We start from the raw sequence: 24592 nt of genomic DNA on the forward strand, positions 1-24592 counted from the left end.
CTTAGAAATGTATATTAATCCCTAAAAAGAAAAATGTGACAGGAACCCTTCCTTTTAAGGAACTGTATTGTCAGAGGAGGAACACAAAACTTAAAAGATACAGGAGAAATGTGCGCATTTCCTTTCTGCTTGGTGACATACAATCACGGTAATACTCGCACACATCATGGAAATACCACAGATTACAGACCACTTTCAGGATAATTGCTACTGCCAAAAACCAGTCCATAATCTTGTAATTTCCTCGGTGATGCATATCGCTGCTCAACCAATAGGTCCGGCCTGAAAAAGCAAGCCCTTCTTATTTGTTTCCTTTTAAAATCCTAAATTAATTTATTTTGTGTGTTATTAGACTCGCGAGAATGAACCAGCTCAATAGCACTTTACAGCCATGAAATAGATCTGATTCAATGTTAATATACTTTCCTTTCTGGTGTCACAGAGAGACTGTTCCATGGTGGGGATAGTGCTCTTTGACATTCCCTCACTCAACTATAGCTCTCTCATGATCTCACACTACTAACTAAGGCTATCATCATCATCATCATCGTTATTATTATTGACTGTTTTATTGGCTGACCTTTTAAAGCAAAACAACTTATATTTGTACCAATTTATATAGCCTTGGATTTTACTGGAGTTATCGGAGTGAAGTGAAGCTTCCTTGCTCACTCTAAAAGCAAATGAGATTTTACACATGAACTATGGTCACCTAGCTCACTGTATGATATTTGTTTTTGTTGGGTGTTCAGAGTCTTATCTTATTAGCTGATGATTTATAGGATTTATAATCCAAGTGCACCAAAAACAAAACAAAAAGTGAACTACATTATAAATTATAATGTGCATTGAAGTACAAATTCAAATAACTTAAAAAATGAATGAATCTCTGACTAAATAATCCTTTGATACACATCCAACAAAAGAAAGAGAATACAAGACGGTAGGTTATCTCACCGTCACTTGTTTCTTCTTTCAAGCAATAATTCACATCCATCCATTTTCTAACATGGGGGAGCCGGAGCTTATCCCAGCAAGCAATGGACACAAGGCAGGATACTCCCCGGACGGGACATCAGTCCAACACTGGGCACAAACAAAAATACACACATACTCACACCAGGGCCAATTTTCCCAGAAGCCAATTACCCAACCGACATGTTTTTGGACTATGGGAGAAAACCCACAAAAACCTGGGGAGAACATGCAAACTCCACACAGACACCACCCCAGATTTGGAATTGAACCTTCGGGCCCCAGAGCTGCAAGGCAGCAAGGTTAACAACAGCACCACCATGCCACACCTGAATCCATATCCATTCCAACGGAAAAACAGCATTGCTAATGTCTGGAGGGAGTGTAATTTATACATTTGCACCACTTTTCAAATTCAACATCCAAACTAAGTGGATGGGAAAAAAACAAATAAAGAACCATGATTTCCCAGGGGGACAGCTTCATAACTGTTTTGGCATTTTAATTTATTTGTTTGACTTGCCCATTCAGATCACATCAGTCTCTCTGCCGTGAAAGGTATAAAATTCATCGCGAGCACAATGCTATTTGCACACGTCAGTATAAATAATAAATAAAAGTACATCTTAACAACAACTGCTGTCCAAGCACAAATCACGATGCACCATTAATAAAAAAGAGGAAATATAAAAATATCTGGTGTTTGTAAATCCTGCTTCCCCTAAAAAAAAAACACTTGAGAATCTGAAACTCCTTTTACCTTCAACTTAAAATGGAAATGAATTCTGACAATTTAAGGCAAAAGCCCTGACTGGGAATATTAAACACTCTAAACTCAATCTGTTTCTTTTCCCACTCCAACATAAAGCCAGCAACAAGCCCTGAAGGTTCAACTGGCGCAGAAACTCAACTCAGATTTCCATTCACACAGAAAAAAAAAGAAACTCATTATAAAACCACATAACTAATAGTTAAGTGTAAAGTGCTCTTACATATGCAAATTTAGCATGCTGCTTAATTGCTCTAGGGGCTGGGAATGCCTCAAGGCCACGTTGTGTGAGGAGAACCATACAACAAACCCAAAACTATTAATGTGCTACTCGGATAAGACTCAAATGAACTAAATTGCCAATGTGAGCACTCCTTCACTTAGTCTAGACCTCTCAGCATCACTACTCAAAAGGATGAAAAAGAGAAAGACAGAATACAAGAAAGACAGGGGAACGTGGGAGGTCAGATGGATCTACTTTCTAGAATCAAAAGACAAAGCACGCAGCCAGGGTATCAGATTCCTGACATTCTACAGAAACCTCCTGTGCAACTCTTTTATCAGTGACAAAACAGCGCTGAGGTACTTCAGCCACACAATCGGGGAATGATTTTAAAGAGGTCTGAGCCGCAGGTCGCAAAATGTGAATCTCTGGAGTCAAAAAAATACATTGGAAGCAAGTTAATCATGAGATCAAGTGAAGCATACATCTTTCTCTACGTTTGTAATTGAGCTTCCTTGGGAAAAAAACAAAACAATGGAGATACTGTACTGTATATTGCACAATAGGGCTTGTGACGTGGTGTGTGAGGATCACCTTTATCAGGTAGTGTGAGCGCCAAGTCACATATCTGTAAATATTATGGAGTGTGGGTTTCTGAACACCTCTCAAAAGGGACCCTGTCTAATTATAAGCTTTTCCACTGAAATTCAGTTATCTGAATACAGAGAAATTCCTGCCTACATTGTGAAGGTGCAAAAGGAGAATCGTAATGAGACCCTGCTGCTAACCAAACATAATTGTTAATCAATGATGTACACTTGTCTTAACAGTGCCAGATGTAAGATGGGAACATCACAGAAAAATAATTATGCAATTTAATTAATCCAGAAAAAAGCACAAACTGCATTTCTATGGCACAGTAGGCGTTTTAACAATAGAAGCTTTTTTTAACGTTTGAAATAAGTTATGCAAGCAGCTGGATTTTTCCACACATGTATATTTGTCTAGGTTTGGTTAGCTTATTCTAATTTAATTTACATCTAGTCAGTCACAAAATCTGCCTCTACCTTCTGTAGTTTTGATTATACTTTCCCTTGCACTTGTATTAATCTGCAAGAGAGAGTGAAAAGGACATCTTTTAACCATTCCTTCAACATTAAATATAGTGTGCGCAAAAAATATGATTCTTAATATCCTAAAAGAATATCCACAATATTAATTTTGCATACAGAAAGGAATAATGAAGTTCTTGTAAAGTAAAGTTTATTTGCACAGGTGACTTTTCTGTACTGTTTCAATGTAAAGGAAGAAACTGGGGCAGGCATGGTGTATCTTATCAGGAGCCAGTCACAACACTGACACCTAGTGTAAAACTGTGTAACCGAATCACAAAAATGAACAGTTTTATTACATTTTGCATGACTATAAGTAACTAAATTACTTCATATAAATGTATTTTTATATGCAACATATTCTTTAATAGTTGAAGTCAATGTATTGGCAAAATATTATTTGTTTTTGAGGTTTTGATGATTTTGGAAATACTGCATCCAGATTTCCTCACCAAAAATACACTTGTGTTAAAACATTATCACTGAGAATTAGCTTTAGAGGTGTGGTCCTTAACCATTACAGCAGCCTGCATCCTTTTGGTTCTCAAAATATGTTCTCGTCGCCCTTATCAAAAATCTTCAAAGTAATCTGCGTTTTTGATGAGTTATCTTCTATAAACATTTAGCACGTCTCGTACCCCAGGTTAAGAACCTCTGCTCTAGAGGAAGACCAATTAATTAAGCACTCTGGCACTGGTAAAATGGTTAATGCAAGAGATCAAAACTTTGTCTACATGCAAATCATATGTCTAAAACTTACAGATACTACAATTAATTTGGATTTATACAATATGCAATGCATTCACTTACTGTACATTAGAGGACATAAAACTAACTAAAATATCTTATTTTGAAGTTGCAAATTCATTCGCACTGCTTTGTTCTCATTACAAAAGATCTCATCATTCTGTGGTCCTCATATTTATATAAAGCTGTGAGCATTTTTTAAACATATTGTGAATATTTTATATTAATATAGAAAGGGAAATAAAGGAGCACATTTCTTTTTAAAAGTTGTTGACCTATCCTTTCCCAACATCATTTATCTTTATAGTTCAGGCAATTTACACAAAAGCTCTTTGGCTTTGTTGTTGAGAAGAATTTTTAAGCCTCGCTGTCTGCATATAAAACGCTTTCCTACGGCAACGGTCTCATGATTCGGCAAACGTTCTCTCCCCAGGGTCAGTATCACACAAGATCTCACAGCTGACGTGTTTTAGAAACCCCCCACCCCACCCCCACCGTTTGAAATCCAGGCTTATCACCTGCAAGAAAAACAGCAATCCAAAATCAAGCCCGAACATATCAGGTATGCAGTACATTTGTGTTATTTACAAACCCCCGATTCTACAGATGAGCTTATTTGTATGTATTGCAAGAGAAGGATGACAGATGACCCTCCTTCAGCACTTCACTAGAAGAAGTGAGGCACCCGTTTCCCCAGTTGATCTCAGTATAGTCTCAAGGAGTAGCTGGCTGACAGAAAGATTCAAGATCAGGGGTGCTCAGTGCTCAGGGTTTCTGTTACTGGATTTTATTGGAGCCATGGTGTTTGTGGACATGGTGTTTTGTGGACATACGTCACTTTTACACTGCATTTTTAAATCTGCAACTCCTAGACACTTGCACTATTACCCATCAACAATTAGAAACTCTTCTCATGCCACTTCAAAGGGACTGAATCAAATATTACATTATTATAATTAAATATGGTATTATAGCGAGTTGACTCTTTCAGAAATTTGCAAATAGAAAAGTACAGATTCTGGATATTATCCTCTGTCTATTGTAGATAATGAACCAGTGGATAAAATGTTTTATCAGCACTTTAGAATGCCAATTTTGCACAATATCTATCATTTAATTATCCTAACCAAGTCTCCAGAAGACCTTGAGTCACAATTTTCTAAACATCCTGTTTTAGGGAGGTTCATCTGTACATTTGAGACAAGGATCTCTGATTAAGAACACTTCAGAAATTCAATGCTAAGACAAAAATCAATACAACTGGTTTGCTGCAGACCAACTTCAGATATTACTTACCCTTCATGAATGTATAAATCTGTCATTTTATTCTACCAAAATAAACAAGAATATCAGTCGTGGAGTCAAAATAAAGCCTGAAATGATGTTAAATGTGATGGAAATCTATGTGGCTGAGAACATTTTGCAATATTAATCAGGAGTGTGACCACAATAACCTTCAGTTATCAGGACCTTGATTCTATTGACAGCCACTAGTTCCGTCAGCAAGATGCAGTATTTCAATTTAATATTCACTTTTATGGTTAAGACCACCACAGAGAATTATATTTCTAACATAAAACACCATTTTGTTTGCAAAATTATTTAAAGAAAGATTAAATAACAACCAATAAGATAATTAGGTTTATTAACTGAAACGCATATAAGATCACAAGATCATTTGTCTTCTAAAATTAAATTTTGCAACTGCTAATATAAAAATAAAAAAAGCCCAAAAGAATCCTGCCTAATGCTAGAAAATGTATCTAATTTATCAAACAGAAATAGTGGTTATATATATATAGCTGCACTGAAATTACAAGGCAAAAGCATAAAAAGCAAGAACATTTAAGATAATTCTTGCTTAACATAGGCATCTGAGTAGATTGTCTTTCGTGGTTTGGTAGTTCCATTTTCTTTAGTTCTTCAAGAAGGGCAGCAATGTGGCGCAGTTGTTAGCATTGCTACCTCAAACAGCTGGGGCACCCCTCGATTTCAAGGGTGCTATCTCCTTATGTCGTCCCTGTGTTTGCATGGGTTTCCTCCTGGTGCTCTGATTTCTTGCCTCAGTCCAAAACACATGCTGGCAGGTTAATTGGCTCCTTTGAGTATGCGTCTGTGTGTTTATGTGCCCTGCGATGGACTGGTATTCTGTCTAGGATGTCTCCTGCTTTGCTTAAGTTGCAGGGACAACTTCCCCACAACCCTGTATTAGGTAAGGGGGTCAGACTGGACTGATGGATGAGTAGTTCTTCAAGACACTTATTTGACCACTTTGTTCCTAATGGACTTCACTTAACTGGAGCAGATTGGAAGCCTTAAGAGACTTATGGGGATGCTGGTGACTTTTTTTTTCTTTTGTGACAGCTTCTGCATGAACATCAAGTCTGTTAAGGCACTCCAACGTACGTGTCTTAAATTATAAAATTAACACATACTGTGGTTCTTGTTTGTTGAAATGGGATTTGACTGAAGAAGCATTCCAGATACCTCTGCTGAAACGTTTCCATAAGCCTGGCAATGAAAATTGTACAGCCTGACCTTCCTAGCACTAAAATCTGCCATTGTACGACGCAGTAGTCAGTTTTAGAAATTCAACTCCTGCAAAGCTGTTGCACTTAAAACAAAAATCTTCTGGTATACTTAATAATCACAAAACAGATGTCTAACCATGGCTTCTCAATCGCCGCTTTGTGCTCAGATGCTATTGGCTTACAATTTGAAGAAGACACTGTGCTGACGATTGTACTTACGAGTGAAATTAATTCCAGATGTTTTGTGAATGTAATGCAACCAGTTTAGGTGGTCAAATCTAATTTCATCTCAATTCTGTAGACCATTTCACTCTCCACACACGGCAACATTAAAAGGTTAAGATGCTTAAACTACTTAATGTAGAGGGTGAGTCATCCGACATGGACATCTGTGGCTTAAATCCTGGACTTATCTGTGGGACAGAGTATTGCCAGAGCTTGAGGGCAGGGGGGGTAAAGCAGGGAATATGAACTGGCACTATCACAGTTAACCCTGGCACAGAGTGATGGAGATTCCCAGATGCCCAGTGGAGTCAAGCTCTGAATAGCGAAAGTGATAAGAACTATGCCCGAGATTTCAACACCTGCCTCTACCTAGTTCTTGCTTTTATTAGAGCATAGAGGAAAGTAAGAACACACAGCACAAGAAAAAAAAATGTTTCTTCCCATAAGACTCAATGCTTCATAATCTGGGGGGAAAAAAAACCCTACCTAGCCTTGCATGTTTTTCTTTCTCTCGTGCCTAATTTTGCAGCGGATGATAAAACGCAGAATAAATTTAAGTCACTCCATCGTTAACAAGCACAAGATGGAGAATCCAAGATCAACAGCTGAAGAAAAAACAAAGAAATGGCAGCTGAACACATTTGTTTGTTTTTTTTTTTAACATGGACTTAACTGATTTAATTGACCCAGAGAAATTGGTTTGTCTCCGCAGATAAAGAAGAAGGTGGGTAATCTCAGCAGGCAATTAAATTCAAGATTTCACTAACAATGTGCCTGAGCGTTACTGCAAGCCAATTCAAAACAGAAGAAGCATAGGATATAATGGTAGTTATTAAACTCAAGTTACATCATTCCAAGCTGACAGACGTTGTTTCAGACTTATCTGTCTGTGGTCTGAAGTGGCATAACTTTGGTTCAGCACTGATGAGTCACAGTTTCTGTTTACACAGAAGCAGTCATTTCAGTGCAGCTATATATATATATTTCCAATTAAGAGATTGCTGAATTGATACATCTCAACATCGAAGCACAGCCTTGAAATATGCTGTGGCCTTAGACTGTAAAGTATGCCACCTGTCCTTAAGCATATGGTGGGAATGAAAGGTTTCCATCAAAAGTCAGAGATTTAAAGATGAATAAATGTGCAAGAACAATCGCATCAGGGTTTTAGAATGATGTTTTGATCTATTAGACACACCTCAAGCAAGTGTATAACAGTATTGCCCACCACACACACAGCACAAGCCCCATCACAATATCATTAAAATTCTTAACAAAACTTCTGTGTCTGATCTGAGTTGGCCACAGAGTGCTCGGTTGCCTTAACCTGACAGGAACCGCTGATGGAGAAACACGGAGCTCTTTCTCAGATGCTCTCAAGATCTTGCTCCCTTTTTGTATTTCCCCCGACTTGAACTGAACACGTGCCGCTCACTGTTCCCGTGTGAACAATCGCAGACCGCAGCCTCCGTGCAACGCGACACTCTGGTTCTCCGCAAATAAAACACATTTTTATAAACAAGAGTTCATATATTTCTCGGACGTGCCTTTTTAAAAATTTCCTGGAGTATAAAGGCACACCACTGATCCACGGCCCACTGAGAAACACTGGTGTAACAGCTGAAAAAGTTGCCAAGGAATTGGTGTTCAGCGAGCATCTATACGCACAATGCTTAAACAAGTAAAGCTAACCATTATTACTGTATATGTCAAAACCAGTTAATAGTAAGATCTCAATATTGGTAGTTTGGCCCAAAGAAAACTCAATATTAATGACTATTTAAGCCCCCAAAAAATTTGGATCAAAACAAAAAAAAATCAATACTGAGAAAGAAAATACAGTGATGAGCTAGATTATTTTTTATGATTAACATCTTAAACTTACACGGCCAGCTCTAAGTAGAATTTTATAGTATCAGCTGTGAAGCTCTCAATTTTAGAAACCATTTAACCCCCGAAATATCAAACAAAAATGAGAAACCATGTCGCCTCACAATCATCCAATGAAAAAATATACGACGAACAGCAATTCAGTATATTGTAACTACTCCTATTCATTCTGTACTGCATTGCATTTTTGGTCCTTTAGGTTTTCAACAACATAAATAGAACTACAGATGCAGCCATTCAAAGTGCGTGGCACAAACATGTACCGCGGGCATTTGTCTACGTCATCGCGCGTCATACCGCGGTACGTGATTGGTTGACCGACAGGGGCACTAGTGGTGCGTTGGTTGGTCGTAGAAAGATTTAAATGTCTTTATCGCAAGTAAAATAATAGTATCCAGAATTTCCGCAAGGTGGAGCTAATAAAGCTCAACCTCTCATGTTTGAGCTATCGCCATCAAAGTCTTTACAGAAGATATTACTTATAGTATTTATAATGAATGACCTTGGACAAACTGTAAACTCAAAGTATTGCCCTGGTCCACATTCTTTTTTTCATTGACCGTCTTTGTAAAAGTAACACCACAGCATTTTGTTGATCCAATCATGCATTTGTTTCCAATCACGCAAAGTACAGTAATTTTTGAGAATCTCCGATTCACCATTCCTTTCACATACTCATAAAAGATATTGATTTAGGAACATAAACATATTACTGTATGCAAACTGTACTGTATACAGTATGTATATGTATATTTAATGTCTTTACCGTGCCCGTTTAAGTATTGAATATTTATATGGAATTTTACCACTGAAATTTTACCACTACTTCCAAAATCTGTTCGTCACCTTGTCTTCCCCCATAGTGACAATGAGAGACCAGCAATATTCATGGACGTCACCACAAGTTCCAAGACACCTTACAGTATGACACAGGGTTCACTGTGCATGGTGCACTGCTCACGTGGTCAAACCCAGTGAGTTTCGGTCAATAGAGAACTTACGTCACAATATCTGACCTAAAACGCTTAACCTGAGCCCCAAATGGATCCCTATACATTCAAATATAAAAAGCAGTATCACAGTTATTAGATATTCACCTCCCTCCAATTACGTCCCATGTTGTTGAATTACAAAAGAGGTTTGCATGTGTTTTAAAGGGGAACTGCAGTTCCAGTTTTCAGCCCGGATGTGAAATCTCAGTAACAAAATGAATTAATTGCCATTATAGAAAAAAAGTTGAGCACAAAATCGTGGACTGTGAAAGTACTTTAACACTCTCATTCCTGTTCCCAAGAATTGAGCCATGAAGGGGCCCTTCCTGCTCACTAGTCACTGTACTGACTAGTGTAATGCGATGTACGAGAGAATAAGTACTGGTTGTGCAGCAGACATTTCACACTGCAGAAATGTTCCCATGTGATCTGCATGCAGAGTTAACGAGTAATATTTGTAGGCAAAACATTCTCGAAATCAAATGCGAGATGTATTCACAAGCTTGCTTATTTACAATGTAATAGGGTCGCCAACACATCACCGGAAATCTTACTGCCTCGTTCTGAATCGGAGAATATGGCACTCCGCAATGACAAAAACAATGTGAACAAGTCAAAGCATTCAAAAAAAGAGAGTAATGCAACAGGAATGATCTTTAAGCTATAGTGCCATGAAAAAGTATTTGCCCCCTTAATGATTTCCTCTATTATTGCAAATGTTTGACATTTTGCATGTTTTCAGATCTTCAACTAAAATCCAGTACTAGATAAATAGATTTTTTGCTTATTTCATTTATTTAATGAACAAAGTTATCCAACACCCACTGGCACTGTGTGAAAAATTAAAAAATAAAACAAAATTGCCCCCTAATTAAATCAACCCAATTAAAGGGTTAATTTAGAGTCAACTGATTGAACACAGCCAGGCTTGATTACAGCCAGCCCCGCTCAATATAAACCTCACTTATTGTGACCCTTACCATCGGAGTCAAGTTGCCAGCACAAAGATTCAACAAGCACATTGCGCCACGATCAAAGGAAATTCCTGAAGTGATCAGAAAAAAAGTTGTTGATATCTATCTGTCTGGAAAGGGTTACAAAGCTATTTCTTAGGCTCAGGGTCTCCACTAAACCACAGTGAGAGACAATCTCCAAATGGTAAACACTTGGAACAGTAGTGAATCTTCCCAGGAGTGACCGGCCTGCCGAAACATCTTCAATTGCACAGCGTAAAATCATCCAGGAAGTCAAAAAGGATCCTAAAAAAATATCAAAAGAACTGCAGGCTTCTCTTGCTTCAGCTAAGGGCAGTGTTTATGACTCCACAATCAGAAAAAGACTGGGCAAAAATGGGCTTCAAGGGAAAGTAGCAAGGCAGAAATTACTGCTAACCAAGAAGAACATAAATGCTCATCTCTCATTTGCCAAGTAGCACCTGGATGATCCCCAAGCCTTTTGGGAGAATGTTCTACGGACAGATGAGTCAAAAGTGGAACTTTTTGGACGACATGGGTCCCATTATGTCTGGTGTAAAGCAAACACAGAATTTCACAGTATGAACATCATACCAACCGTCAAACATGGTGGTGGTAGTGTGATGGTGTGGGGATGCTTTGCTGCCTCAGGATCTGGACAACTCGCCATAATTGAAGGAACCATGAATTCTGCTCTGTATCAGAAAATTATCTTAAGGAGAATGTCCAGCCATCCTGAGCTGAAGCTAAAACATAGTTGGGTCATGCAGCAAGACAATGATCCAAAACACAAAAGCAAGTCCAGATCAGAATGGCTGAAAAGAAACAATATTCAAGTTTTTCAGTGGCCTAGTCAAAGTCCAGACCTAAACAAAAATGGAGACGCTGTGGCAGGACCTGAAACGAGCAGTTCCTGCTGAATTCAATTCTGAATTAAAGCAGTTCTGCAAGGAAGAGTGGGCTAAAATTCCTCCACAGGAATGTGAAAGAATTATAGCAAGCATTTGGTTGCAGTCACTGCAGCTAAAGGTGGCACAACCAGTAAAGTGTAAGGGGGCAATTGCTTTTTCGAACAGGGGATATGAGTGTCGGATAACTTTGTTAATTAAATAAATGAAATAATAATCAAGTAATTTGTTTCACTCAGGTTCCCTTTATCTTATACTAGATTTTGTCTAAAGTTCTGAAAACATCCAGTATGAAAAATATGCAATAATATTTAATATGGCACTGTATAAGCGCATCAAACCTTTTCCTATTAATTCAATACATGATGGAAATATGTTAATAATTCACTAAACCAAACTTTCCAAATTCCTCGAAGAGTTCTGTCTCAAATGTTTTTTTGTGTGACTACAACAGAGCCTGAAACCATACACCTTTCACTGGTTGTTGCTAGAGCCTTTCATAAACATACTCTAAGATATCCTCTGAATGGCTCAAGAGCTTAATCATGACAGGTTTTTGACAAAGACTTCTGGAAGACTAAAGTTTTTTTCTTCTAGTAACACCAGAGCTTGTGGGCCAACATCACTGAGTTCTGGATAACGTAAGAAATTTAAGATTTATCGTAAGGGTGTTTAACTAGTGATTTAGGGTTTTTGTTAGGATTTAAAAAGAGAAACTTAAAACAAATCATGGTCCTTGATTCAAATGAAAAATAAGGGAGAAAAACCACCTTCTATCACCACATCCCATTTGATCCTGAGATTGGCTCGCATCTAGTTACAAGACTGAGACCCGTATGTATCGTCTGTCGGCAGTAGGCTTGCTAAAACACGAGACCAGCATTGATAATTTCAGCGATAACTGAAAATGACAACTTCTCAAAGCCCTCCTCCACCAATTCAGAAGATATGTTGCAGGGCACAAGTTGAGATTTGTTGCTCACTCCTATTGAACAGACGTGCTGGCAAAATTTCTCCTGTCTGAAGTTAAAAAAAAGCAGCATCCAGAAAACAGCAGGTCAATGTCCAAACTGTGAGCATCAGAAACTCTACACAAAATGTAAACATGAAAACTGGAATTCAACGCTTCATTAAGCATGTTAACAAGTCCAGTGGCTGTTTTCTCTACCCGAAAGGAAATTCTGCACTGTGCACAGTGCACAGACTCAGTAATGAGTACATTTCTCTAGTGGAAGTGATGAAACAGGATACTTAAGATCAATTACAATGAACTACATCACAGTGAAACTGATGTGTTAATTAATTCATTTGCATCACATATGACTTGTTGTTCAAAGCATGGAAGCCCAATAAAAAAAAATATTGTAAAAAAAGGAAATATAGTGCAGAGCTATTTTTCATTTCATCAAAATAATGTATTAATATCACATGCCCAGTTCTAAGTTTTACAATCCTGACCATTAACCATGAACCATGAAGCCCTCAATATTAGACACAATTTCACCCAACAACAATCCAACAAAACTATAATTGTAACAGAAATTCAGAATACATATAGAAGACTATACTTATTCATTCAGTAGTGCATCCTATATTTGGGCTGAGGGGTTTAAGCTTAATACAGTTTAATACAGTATTAAACATATTTCAGAGTAATTCCATCAATTTGAGATATGTAAAACTCAACTAGGTAGCACTACTTCAAACATATACAGTTTATCCATATTTCCGCTTGACAGTGCTAAAACTCAAAGGCTTTTGTAGTCTACATTACTTAAAAATTAAAATGCAACGATCTGCCCAGTTCAAGCCATCGCGAACCCTCGAGTCAGTAAAGAATGAACTGCGAGAACTCATTCTGCCATCTCCTGCCCGGAATCAACAACAAAGACTTTAGCTACGGTTCTCTGAACTCATGACCTCCCTAAGCTATGAGACCAGGGGCGGATTTTCTGCTAGCCACCTAACCTCTGTCCCATTCTCTGTGACCTGACTCATTGTCAAGAGGTAGCCCCCAATCCAGCTACTCAGTTCATCAGAAAACAGTGTCCGGTGACAGTTTCAGGGATGTGTACATTCCTGGTCATCATTCCTCCATTTACCAGCAACAGTAACTAAGTCCCTAAAATTGGTCATCTACTTGCTCTAAAACAGAAGTCTTTGGTGATTTTTTATACATGTTAAAAATATGGATTTTAATATATATGGAATTACTGGATTTCTCTGTCGGAGGTCCGAGTGGATGCACTGAGAGAAATCTCTCAGTACCACTGCTTTACTGGTGAAGGGGGAAAGGACTTGAGCAAAGTGAATCACTTGCAGTTGATCAAGTTACTGTCTACCATAAGTATCTCCTACCACAAAGTCCTTTAAGTGCCTTTGGGTTCTAAACATAAACACTGCTTTTCACAAGTAATGTCTGCGGGGGAAAAAAAAACTCAGATTACATGTACTGCAAAAAAGCAGGATAAGGGATATCACTGGTGATCTGCACTGGTCAAAAATCTGAACTCATGTTGGCGTCATTGCACCTTTGCACATACTGTATTTAAAGACTGAAGAAGGCAGCACAGTGGCGCCATGATGGTTGGCACTGCTGCCACACAGTGCTGGGGCACTGGGTTCAGTCCTTCAATTCTGTTTCTATGTTCTCCTCGTGTTCACATGGGTTACAGCCAGCAGCCATATCAACCGAAGCTCAGCGGGTGTGAGCCTAGCCAGTACCTGGATGGGAGACCTCCTGGGAAAAACTAAGGTTGCTGTTGGAAGAGGTGTTAGTGGGGCCAGCAGGGGGCACTCTCCCTGCAGTCTGTGTGGGTCCTAATGCCCCAGTATAGTGACGGGGACACTATACTGTAAAAAAGCGCCGTCCTTCGGATGGGACATAAAAACCGAGGTCCTGACTCTCTGTGGTCATTAAAAATCCCAGGGCGTTTCTCGAAAAGAGTAGGGGTGTAACCCCGGCATCCTGACCAAATTTCCCCCCCAGCCATTACCAATCAAGCCTCCTAATAATCCTCCATCTATGAATTGGCTTCATCACTCTGTTCTCCTCCCCACTGATAGCTGATGTATGGGAAGCGTTCTGGTGCACCATTGGAGGTGGTGGAGGGGAGTCCCCTTTACCTGTAAAGCGCTTTGAGTGGAGTGTCCAGATAGCACTATAGAAGTGTAAGGAATTATTACTATTATTAAATCATGTGCAGGTGTCCCGGTTCTCTCCCACAGTACAAAAACATAATGGTAGGTTCTTTGGCTTCTGGGAAAACTGGCCCAGATGAGGGAGTGAGGGAGTGTGTGTGTGTGTGCGTGCGTGCGTGCGTGCGCCCTGTGATGGACTGGCATCCCATCCAGGTTGTATCCCACCTTGAGCCTGTTGCTCACTGGGATAGACTCTAGATTCTTCAGACCGTGAATCAGAACAAGCAGATAGAAAATGGATGGATGAAGAATCCTGTAAACACATCTTGGAGACACAAAGACGAAGCTGACCAGGCTTTTAAACACACACATATACTTCTATATCAACCTAATGTTGCACAACATGTTACTGCACTGCTCAAATTACAGACAATAGCATTTATGATGTTTTAATGTGCAGTATACAACTTTTTTACAAATTCCGGTTCTTCCATTGTAAATTCCATTGTACACGTACTGGTACAATGGAATTCTTAATTACAGAAAGTCTCTCGATTGTTAAAATAAGTGTAAAAAGTTTCAGGTTTTACCCAAGTATCAAACTCACTGAAGTGTCTTAATTTGTAATGACTATTAAGAATGATGGAGCATTTGTTTTTCACCTGGAGGTTGTGTTTCATTGTATAATAAAAAATAAATTCAGATTTATTGTCTTGATTTCAGGCTACAAAGTGTTACCTTGTAAAGGGTGTGTAAACCTTCTATAGGCACTGTATATCTGCGATTTGAGGTTTCTAATAAGCAAAAGTGTGGTTATTCCATTTTCTAATTAAAAGAAAAGCTTCCAACAGCAGCTTAGAAGAGGCCCTAAAAGCCAAAACACAATTCAGCCTGCTGAGTGAGGTTTACTCAGTTAAAACTGAGGATACCAAGCTGTGACAAAAAGCTTCTTACAAATAACCAGCCCATAAAAAAAGAGAAACCCTGAAAATTAAGTGACAGGTTTATTAGAATTGCTCTCATTTGAGTTCTGCGGTTAAACCTCCAGAGGGATGTTACTGACTACACTCTGGCTAGAGTGCAGCTCACTTCATTGAGTCTCAAGCCCGCGGCTCTCTTTGTCATCGATGACTCACGCATCCCCTCCCTCACTCTGAGAGAAAGACACCACTGCCCAGGCTTTCAAATCTTCCCATATTCTCTGACCACAAAAATAAACACAGCTTCTTGATTTGCTTTAACATGACACTTTACAGGTTATATCCAATTAAAATGAATAAACTAATACACCAGAATGAGTCCTGGTCTAATGTGTATCTTCATCTAGAGCATATTTTTCCATCTATAATATTTTTCTTATTTATTTTTTTATCCCAGTGTTATTTTTATTTCCGGTGACATCACCATTTGCCACCCGCCGACTAGCATATTTTATCTAATCCTACCCCCATATTCATTTAAGTTTGAGATCCCTGATCTAAAATGATCAATTCAACCACTATCGGTACAGGGTATGACCAATAACACTAACCAGTAGAGATTCAAAGTTACCAGAAAATGGCAAACAGCTGGCAAGGGTATTTTGAAAAAGCTTATGTATTTAATAACCCTAATAGCCATCAATTCACAACATAATGCCCAACAAAGTATCTAATAATTATATTAAGTATATATAATATATAGTGCTTTTCTGGACACTCCACTCAAAACGCTTTACAGGTAATGGGGAATCCCACTACCACCACCAATGTGTAGGCTCCACCTGGATGATGCAACGGCAGCCATAGTGCGCCAGAACGCTCACCACACATCAGTTATCAGTGGGGAGCAGAACAGAGTGATGAGGCTAATTCATAGATGGGGATTATTAGGAGCCCATGATTGGTAAAGGCCAGGGGGAAATTTGGCCAGGACACTGGGGTGACACCCCTGCTCTTTTCAAGAAACACCCTGGGATTTTTAGTAACCTTGGGAGAGTCAGGACCTCAGTTTTTCATCTCGGAAGGACAGCGCCTTTTTTTTTTAGATAGTGTCGACATCACTGTGGCATTAGGACCCACACAGATTTCGATTAAGTGTGCAGTGTGTTTTGGGTCAAAACTACTGTTGCGCTTCTGAGAATTTTATTTAAAAAACTTTTCACAAAATCAACCCTCACAAGCCTCTCTGCAAACTGCAATTTGTAGCAACACATACATGATGTAGCAACATCATAAAATACTTGGCCATTTGTAACCGTTTAATCATTGAAACATTTGCCTACAATTTCAACACGTTTTATCTTTATCATTTGTGTTTAAGACTTTCATGTAACTGCCATACCTACACAAATCTTTCCGTCATAGTTTAGGACACTATCTGACGTGAAGACATTCTTCCATGTAGGCTATCAAACTATATAACATATAATAAAAGTTATCACATAGTGGTCATTAAAAAAAAAAAATCACACCACCCAAGTCCAGTACTCAAATATAACAAATTGTGAAGGTTAAGCCGTTAACCAGCTTGACACTTTGCCTTTTAATCCTTTTCACCACGTAAAGTTCACTTACCTTATGGTCAAACCAACATAGCGGCGGAGCGGTGGCTCTGTGGCTCAGGATCTGCGCCTGTGGCTGGAAGGTTGCCGGTTCAAATCCCATGGCTGGCAGAGGAATCCTACTCCGTTGGGCCCCTGAGCAAGGCCCTTAACCCAACTGCTCCAGGGGCGCTGTGCAATAGCTGACCCTGCGCTCTGACCACAGGCTTCTCTCCCTGTCTGTGTGTCTATATGTCTCATGGAGAGCAAGCTGGGGTACGCGAAAAGACAAATTCCCGATGCAAGAAATTGTATAGGGCTAATAAAGTGATGTTATGTTATGTTACATACAGTCATCACTTCTTCAGATCCATACTGTACCAGAAAAAACTTTTACCAAAGGATACAGGGATTGTTGCCATCTATATTGCAGTTGTCCAGGAGAAGAGCAATTCCATCCAATTCGCGTACCTTTGGAATAGAGGGAGAAGTGGAAATGTTAGCTTGTAGGGTCCAATCTAAACACACGTACAGGTAAGTGTATTTTCAGTTTTCGCCAAAAGTTTGGTACTTTATTTTGGTAACCTAATGAAAAAAAGGACAAATTAAAAGGATCACTGAGCTGGGGCTGCATTATTAAGAGAGCGCTGCACCTGTCAACTTATACGCACAAGAGTATTTGCTGACCCAGATACATTTCATTGTTCATGTTTTGGACTAATTGTGTGGTGTTAATGCCATTTAAGGTAAGTCTGCCACATTTTGGGTTATGAAGAACTATGAAAACATACATTTTCAAGAAAAAAAAAACTAGGAAAAGGTCATGTATTGTAGAGGACCAGCGGTCATTGAGAAGTAGTAAAAGTAGTGGGATTGCAAGGGGGGCTCCCTCTCAGCTGGGGAGTGTCTAGAGAGCCAGTTAAAGGGCTACTTAAGGATTAATAGATTAATCATGTCGTTAGAGCAATCAGGGCAAGTGTGTGCACTTAAGAGAGGTCCTGCGTCTCGTCCGAAGGAAAGTGCCTTTTTACAGTGCCCTGTCACTATCCACCGAAGGGGAAAACACAGTTACAGCAACTAAACACTGGGGAAGGGGTGGTTACACATTCCACAAGGTCCTCTGCCCTCAGTATCAGTATTTCATTTGCTTACGGTAGAAATATGACTTGTTAGTGGACCTGTCAATCTCTAGGTTTCACCAAAGATGTCCAGTTCTGGAGTGAGAGATATGGGTATGGGTGAGAGACTTAGGGTTCCAGCCTCCCCAGAGCAAGGGCACCATTGAAAGGACCCAGTCGCTGGTCAGCACATCTGCCACAAACTGAACTCAGGAAACAGAGAATACCTGAGTCAGTGGCTGGGCGTTGCAAAAAAAAACCCAGGCCAGTGAGGGAGGACTACTCTGTCATATTATTTACTTCTTTCTGTTTCAAATGTATTTAACAAATATCAATTGCTGCTTCAAAGTAACATAACGGCATGTTTTCAAGCAACTACATGAGAAAAATTCAAGGGTCTGAATACTTTTGCGAGTTTTAACACGCAACCCACTGGTGGAATTTCTTGGAAAGAAGAGCTTTGCTTTGATAAACCGTAAAGCCGAGCAAAATACTCCCTACAATTCATAATCGCAACACAACTAAATCCCATGTTTCAGTTCTTAAAGGTATTTAAAACTGAAACTGATATAGCTGCCAGCAGCTATATCACCCTGCAACTCACAACTGGCAACCCACTGAAGCTAAGCAGGTGTGAGCCTGGTCAGTACCTGGATGGGAGACCTCCTGGGAAAACAAAGGTTGCTTCTGGAAGAGGTGTTAGTGGGGCCAGCAGGGGGCGCTCACCCTGTGGTCCACGTGGGTCCTAATGCCCCAGTATAGTGATGGGGACACTATACTGTAAACAGATGCCGTCCTTCGGATGAGACGTAAAACCGAGGTCCTGACTCTCTGTGGTCATTAAAAATCCCAGGGCGTTTCTCGAAAAGAGTAGGGGTGTAACCCCGGCATCCTGGCCAAATTTCCCATTGGCCTTAACCAATCATGGCCTCCTGATAATCCCCATCTATTAATTGGCTTCATTACTCTCTGCTCTCCTCCCCACTGATAGCTGATGTGTGGTGAGCGTTCTGGCGCACTATGGCTGCCGTCGCATCATCCAGGTGGATGCCGCACATTGGTGGTGGTGGAGGGGAGACCCCATTACCTGTAAAGCGCTTTGAGTGGAGTGTCCAGAAAAGCGCTATATAAGTGTAAGCAATTATTATTATTATTATTATAAAAGACCACTTATAGAAAAAAGCAAATTTTGAGCCCTATACAAAATAGATCAATTAAAGCTGTTAGTACTGTAACACATATTTCCATATTAACAAGTGTTCAAGGAATAGTTTCATAATATAAAATTCTGCTGTGTTATATCCCAAAATGATTCTCTACCTTTCCCTGCTTAGATTGCCATTTTTCTTGGAAATCACCTACTTTGACATAAAGGTTTTGAGAAAGCTTATAGACAGGAAGTGCATGGAGGAAGCTAAGAAGTGTTGCTTTTCTTGCCAGTTGGTGAAACTCTGATGGACTGCATTCCTCCTGGCATTTCCTCTCTGATCTCAGATTATCTGCTGAGGCCCTCCAGGCCAGAACGGTTTGTCAGCTGAAACAATAACTGCAAATCATATATATCAAGATATACAACAAGTAGGAGAAAGAATTCCAGACAGGCACAGATTGTGTTGCCTAGTCATTCAAACAAAATGTCGGAATCGGTTGTACTTAACCTAAAGATGCATTTCTGATCCAGGCTGATGAGGGTTGCTTAAAACTGAAATTCAATCATTTAAAAGCTTTCTCCCTTACATGAAGACTGGCTGTGTGCCTCACAGTGCCTCAATGTAAGAGGATATGTTTGCAGAACTGAAAACACTATTCCATAAAAATGCTACTGCTACCACCACTAATATTGCTACCACTACTATTATTACTAATACTAGGACAATTAAAGACAGCAAAGAAGTCCTTTCAATTCAAAAATGGGTTTTCTCTGAAGACCCTTATGATTCTAACAGTTCTATGAAACTTTTCTAACTGACTTTTCATTAAGCAGATACCTTTGCTGTTGAGTGACTGTTACATGTTTGGTACACAGACCTACTCCTCTACAGATTTTATGCTGTTTGGGTGTTTTCCACAGGCAGAAATCTGCTCTTCCACTTCTTACCCACAAATATCATATCAAGTCCAGCGCCACAGGCTTTAAGGGAGTCGGTGGAGAGGTAAAATGGCGTGCTAACTGCTATGTGTTTGAAATTATTTTATTGCACAGTGAAAGGATAATTCAGTGTCCTCCTCAGTTATGATGAGGGGAGAATCAAACTGTAATTTTGAAGACGGCATGAAAACAATATGTCGTTCCTTCAATTTGACTTTGAAGAAAGTCATTGCTAAATTTGATATGAAAGAAGCTCCAATATAAGAAAGTGCAGTAAAAAAAGATAATTGGGAGGGAGATACTGACTTCTGCTCAAATGTGTACAAGTATACAGAAATATAATTTTGAAAACTTTTAGGGCATGTACTACCACAATTTATCAGTAATTTAGTTTAAATGTTTCAGAACAGTGATGTTTCTCCACTGAAGTCACTGTTCCCAAATGTTAATCTCCACCACAGGTTTCATAATGACTGTTCTCCAGCAACACAATTCAAGTGTTCTGTCACCCTGGTTAAAATCACCTGAATATCCAGAAACCCAAAACTACAATTGTCCAATTATTACTACCCTTTCTGCATTCTTCCTCAAGATTCCTAAGCAGATGAATTCTAATTATTAAGGACAGCCCTGGAATTTGACACCAGAGAAGATTAGAGAGAGAGAAAAGATGGTGAGATTGTTCTGTCTGTGCATTTTTTTTTGATGGGGTTAAAGCCTGCGTATCAGACCACAAAGTAATTAACAAAAACAAGGAGCTTGTGTCTCTGTGCACAAGAAATGTTCGAAAGCACCGTCAGATTATATCTATGTGCAGTAATGGAAAATGTCTTAAAAGATGTCCTGCATAAGATAAAGCACGTTATCTATCATATTATCTCAGTGGTGTGGTCCATATGTAATTAAAATCCACGCAAAATATGACCTTCACTTCCAACACAGGAATTATGAATTACACAAAGCCATCCATCCATTTTCTAAACTGCTTAATCCAGTTCAGGGTCATGAGGGAACCGAAGCCCAACCCAAGAAGCAATGGGTGCAAGGCCATAATACACCCTGGACAGGACCCCAGTCCATCACAGTGAAAATAAAGCAAAATACAAGACATTTCTAAGATAAAATAGACAGGTAAAATATTACAAAATTCGTTCAGGTAGGTAGCTGCGTCAGCATGTGTACGCTGCAAAGGAACGAGTAAAGGTTTATTCCATGCTGAAAAGAGAAGAAAAGAGACAACGATTTGGCTGTGGAGCCTTCTTCGGATGTCAAAACATTAGTTTCCTCAAAAATTGTTGTAGAAGTGTCTGAGTGTTACTCTGGGTGGTGTCAGAGTCAAAGCAAAAAGTGTTTAATTTCAGGCGAAATCCTTCGGGAATGATATTATAGCGACAACACCTGTAAAAGAATAGGAGGTGGTTAGAAAGCCTGGTCTTGGAACAGATCGCTGTGAAGAAACGGAATGCTGGTTTAGTAAGGGGGGGGGGGGGGCCCAGGGAGGAAGAGAAGGAATGACGAAGAGATCTAGAAAAAGATTTAGCGGAAGGCATAGTGGGTCGCGGCAGAAGTAGTTCAAGTAGGGAGCTGTGTCAGCATGCGTAGGCTGCAAAGGAACAAGTAAAGGTTTATTCTATGCTGAAAAGAGAAGAAAGGAAACGCAACGTTTTGGCTGTGGAGCCTTCTTCGGATGTCGCACCTGAAGTTCACAGCCGAAGAAGGCTCCACAGCCAAAGCGTTGCATTTCCTTTCTTCTCCTTTCAGCATGGACTAAACCTATCACACAATTCTGTGTATAGAAATGGCTGGTTTTTGTAGAATTTCACAATGGATTCAATGGGCTAGGATGACAAAGATGCTACAGTAACAACATTAATCTCTTTGATCAGAAATATCCTAATATTAATGAACAAGTAAAGGTTTATTCCCTGCTGAAAAGAAACACAAAGTTTCAGCTGTGGAGCCTTCATCAGGTGTGAGAAAGAGAGGAAAGTCAACAGCTAATAAAACATGGGAGAACAAAAGCTGGGAGTGGAGAGGAGGCAGGAGCAGGGGGCGGGAGGCACAGTGGACACTCTGGTGGTGTGAAGTCAAAACCTGCAAATGAATGGAGAGGATCAGAAGGAAATGAGTCTGTTGTTGAGAGAAGGGGGAAGGTGTGATCCTAATTTCAGGATAATTTTGAGAGATCAGAATGATCAAGGCCTTTAGATGTGAAATGAGAAACTATGGGCTTGGAGACATCTTTGATCCTTACAGCCATGACATTTTCTTTGAAAAGAGATGCAGTAAATCTCTTAACGTCAACCTACTCATGCAGACGCAGCTACCTACTTGAACTACTATCATAATGTGAAAAATGGGCTCACAAGACCCCTTTTCTAAAATTTCAAATTGGCTACTGTAATTTTCAAAAATAAATTCAATTAGTTTTTAAAGAAACTAGATAAACCAGATTTCAAACATCTGGTCAGCTCTGCGGTAAGTATTTCCACATCTTCAAGTGTGACTGTGCACTATACTTATAGTAGTTAATATTGACAACTGAAATAACAGTATTAAGAAGATTTTCAATATTAGTTCACCACTCAAACCAGAAATCCATTATAGTAAGTGTCATTTCTGGTTATGTTCTGACACATGCACAATATTTTCCATCAATTAAAGCCAACATTAAGCTTTACAAATGGCTCTCAATTGCTAAGCTGAAGGAAATTATGTATCCTACACTGCAAACTGAGAAAACTACACTGCAAAAAGCTAAATAACATCACAACTCACCCATTTAAAAAAAACTTAGAACAAACATTTGATGTAAAAACAGTATTTTGACTCTCATTACTAGCAGTATATAATGCTTTTTGTTCAAGCAGAACTACAAAGGTATGAATGGATTTAGTTAAATAATCAACAGATGCCCCAAAAACCTTTGACAATGAGACAAATCAGACTAAAACAGAGGAAGAGAGAAAAAAGCACAAGAAAAATAACCTGTTGCTCTTTCCAGAAATCACACAGCTGGAAGCAATGATTGTGAAGGTAACGGCTACTGTTCCCTTTTATTGTAGCAGCAGGAGAACATCCAACAGCTGGAAAACTGCAACCTTTACCACCAGGCACCTATCTCCCAAGCTGAAGCAAGATCGACTGGAAGACAGCCAGGCAAGCGGAAATAAAGGAGCAGCCATCCAACCAAGGGGCACGCTCTCCGGTCAAGACGGTACTAGCAATACACAGATGTTACAGATGAGCCGGGGACAAGCACAGAGGGAAAAACTGCACAGAAACATGCATGTTGGATCACTGCCAGCTTTCACAGTTTTACAAGCTTGTTTAACACCAGCCAAAAAGCTATCCTACACAGCTGGATACACACTGACCTGGCCACAGCCCACATCAGGATACAGTACACGTAGAGAAGAGCTCTACCAGTTTACAATGTGCCGATACCAGCACGGAAAATACGAAAACCATTGCAACTCCATTTTTTGTGACCCTTTTGCTGGTAATTTGACATTTTGCAAACCATGAGGCTGACCACCGCACTTTTTTATGGTTTTCTGATGGTTAAAGAAACAACAATTAACAGTGCAAAGGCAGGAATGCAAAAACCTCAAAAACTAAAATGATCTATGGACTAACACTTATTTTGCAAAATAACGTAGGTGAGACAAATTTGATTTTCTGTGCATTGAGTTGGTAAGAGTGTTTCTTTCATGTAAAATGATGTCAAAATCATTGGTTATATAATGCGTGTTGCAAGTATAAGCATGCCGTTGAGCATAATGAATGACAACAAACCCCATCATTATACTAGATATCTAGATTAATCTAGATATGCAAAGGAACAAGTAATAGGTTTATTCCATGCTGAAAAAAAAAGAAGAGAGAAAACACAACGTTTCGGCCGTGGAGCCTTCTTCAGGTGTGTGAAGATCATTTTAATCTAGATATTACCAAGGCTAATGTATTGATTTTTTTCTAGTATACGGTAGAATCATAATGGAAACCAAAATGGACTTCTGTATTCGAATGAACACATCTTGGTGTTTATACATAACCCCCCCCCAAAATTCTTATTGAGCATTTAGAAATTTCTTACATATTATAGCCATTACACTTTTATAAAGAACTGCAAACGGGCAAGCTCTGCTTCCTGGACAAAAACAAATGCCGATAAAGGGATACGATCCCACTGCACAAGGTTTCCTTTTTAAATGACTGTATGCAGTCCCTTTCATAGACACAGGAGAAAACAAATGCCTCATTGATATACATGTACCTATCAAAGCCACCGGCCACATAAAACCGGGAAAGAAATGATCAAATTAGCTGAGTAATAGCATGAATGAGTACTTCAAGAGTGGAATAAAAGAGGAA

The 24592-nt window shown here is 39.3% G+C and overlaps 1 protein-coding gene across 1 annotated transcript in view; it reads right to left on the minus strand.

The window, feature by feature from the left end:
* Positions 1-24592, minus strand: part of atxn10 (ataxin 10) — a 96457-nt gene that overhangs the window by 19023 nt on the left and 52842 nt on the right. The window contains exon 10 of the mRNA XM_088646651.1: positions 17416-17479. Coding sequence (XP_088502777.1) covers positions 17416-17479 — 64 coding nt within the window. The remainder of the gene's footprint in view (positions 1-17415; positions 17480-24592) is intronic.

The sequence above is a fragment of the Lepisosteus platostomus genome, chromosome 9, assembly GCF_059453375.1.
Source record: "Lepisosteus platostomus isolate fLepPlt1 chromosome 9, fLepPlt1.hap1, whole genome shotgun sequence".
In the NCBI taxonomy this organism is placed as follows: domain Eukaryota; kingdom Metazoa; phylum Chordata; class Actinopteri; order Semionotiformes; family Lepisosteidae; genus Lepisosteus; species Lepisosteus platostomus.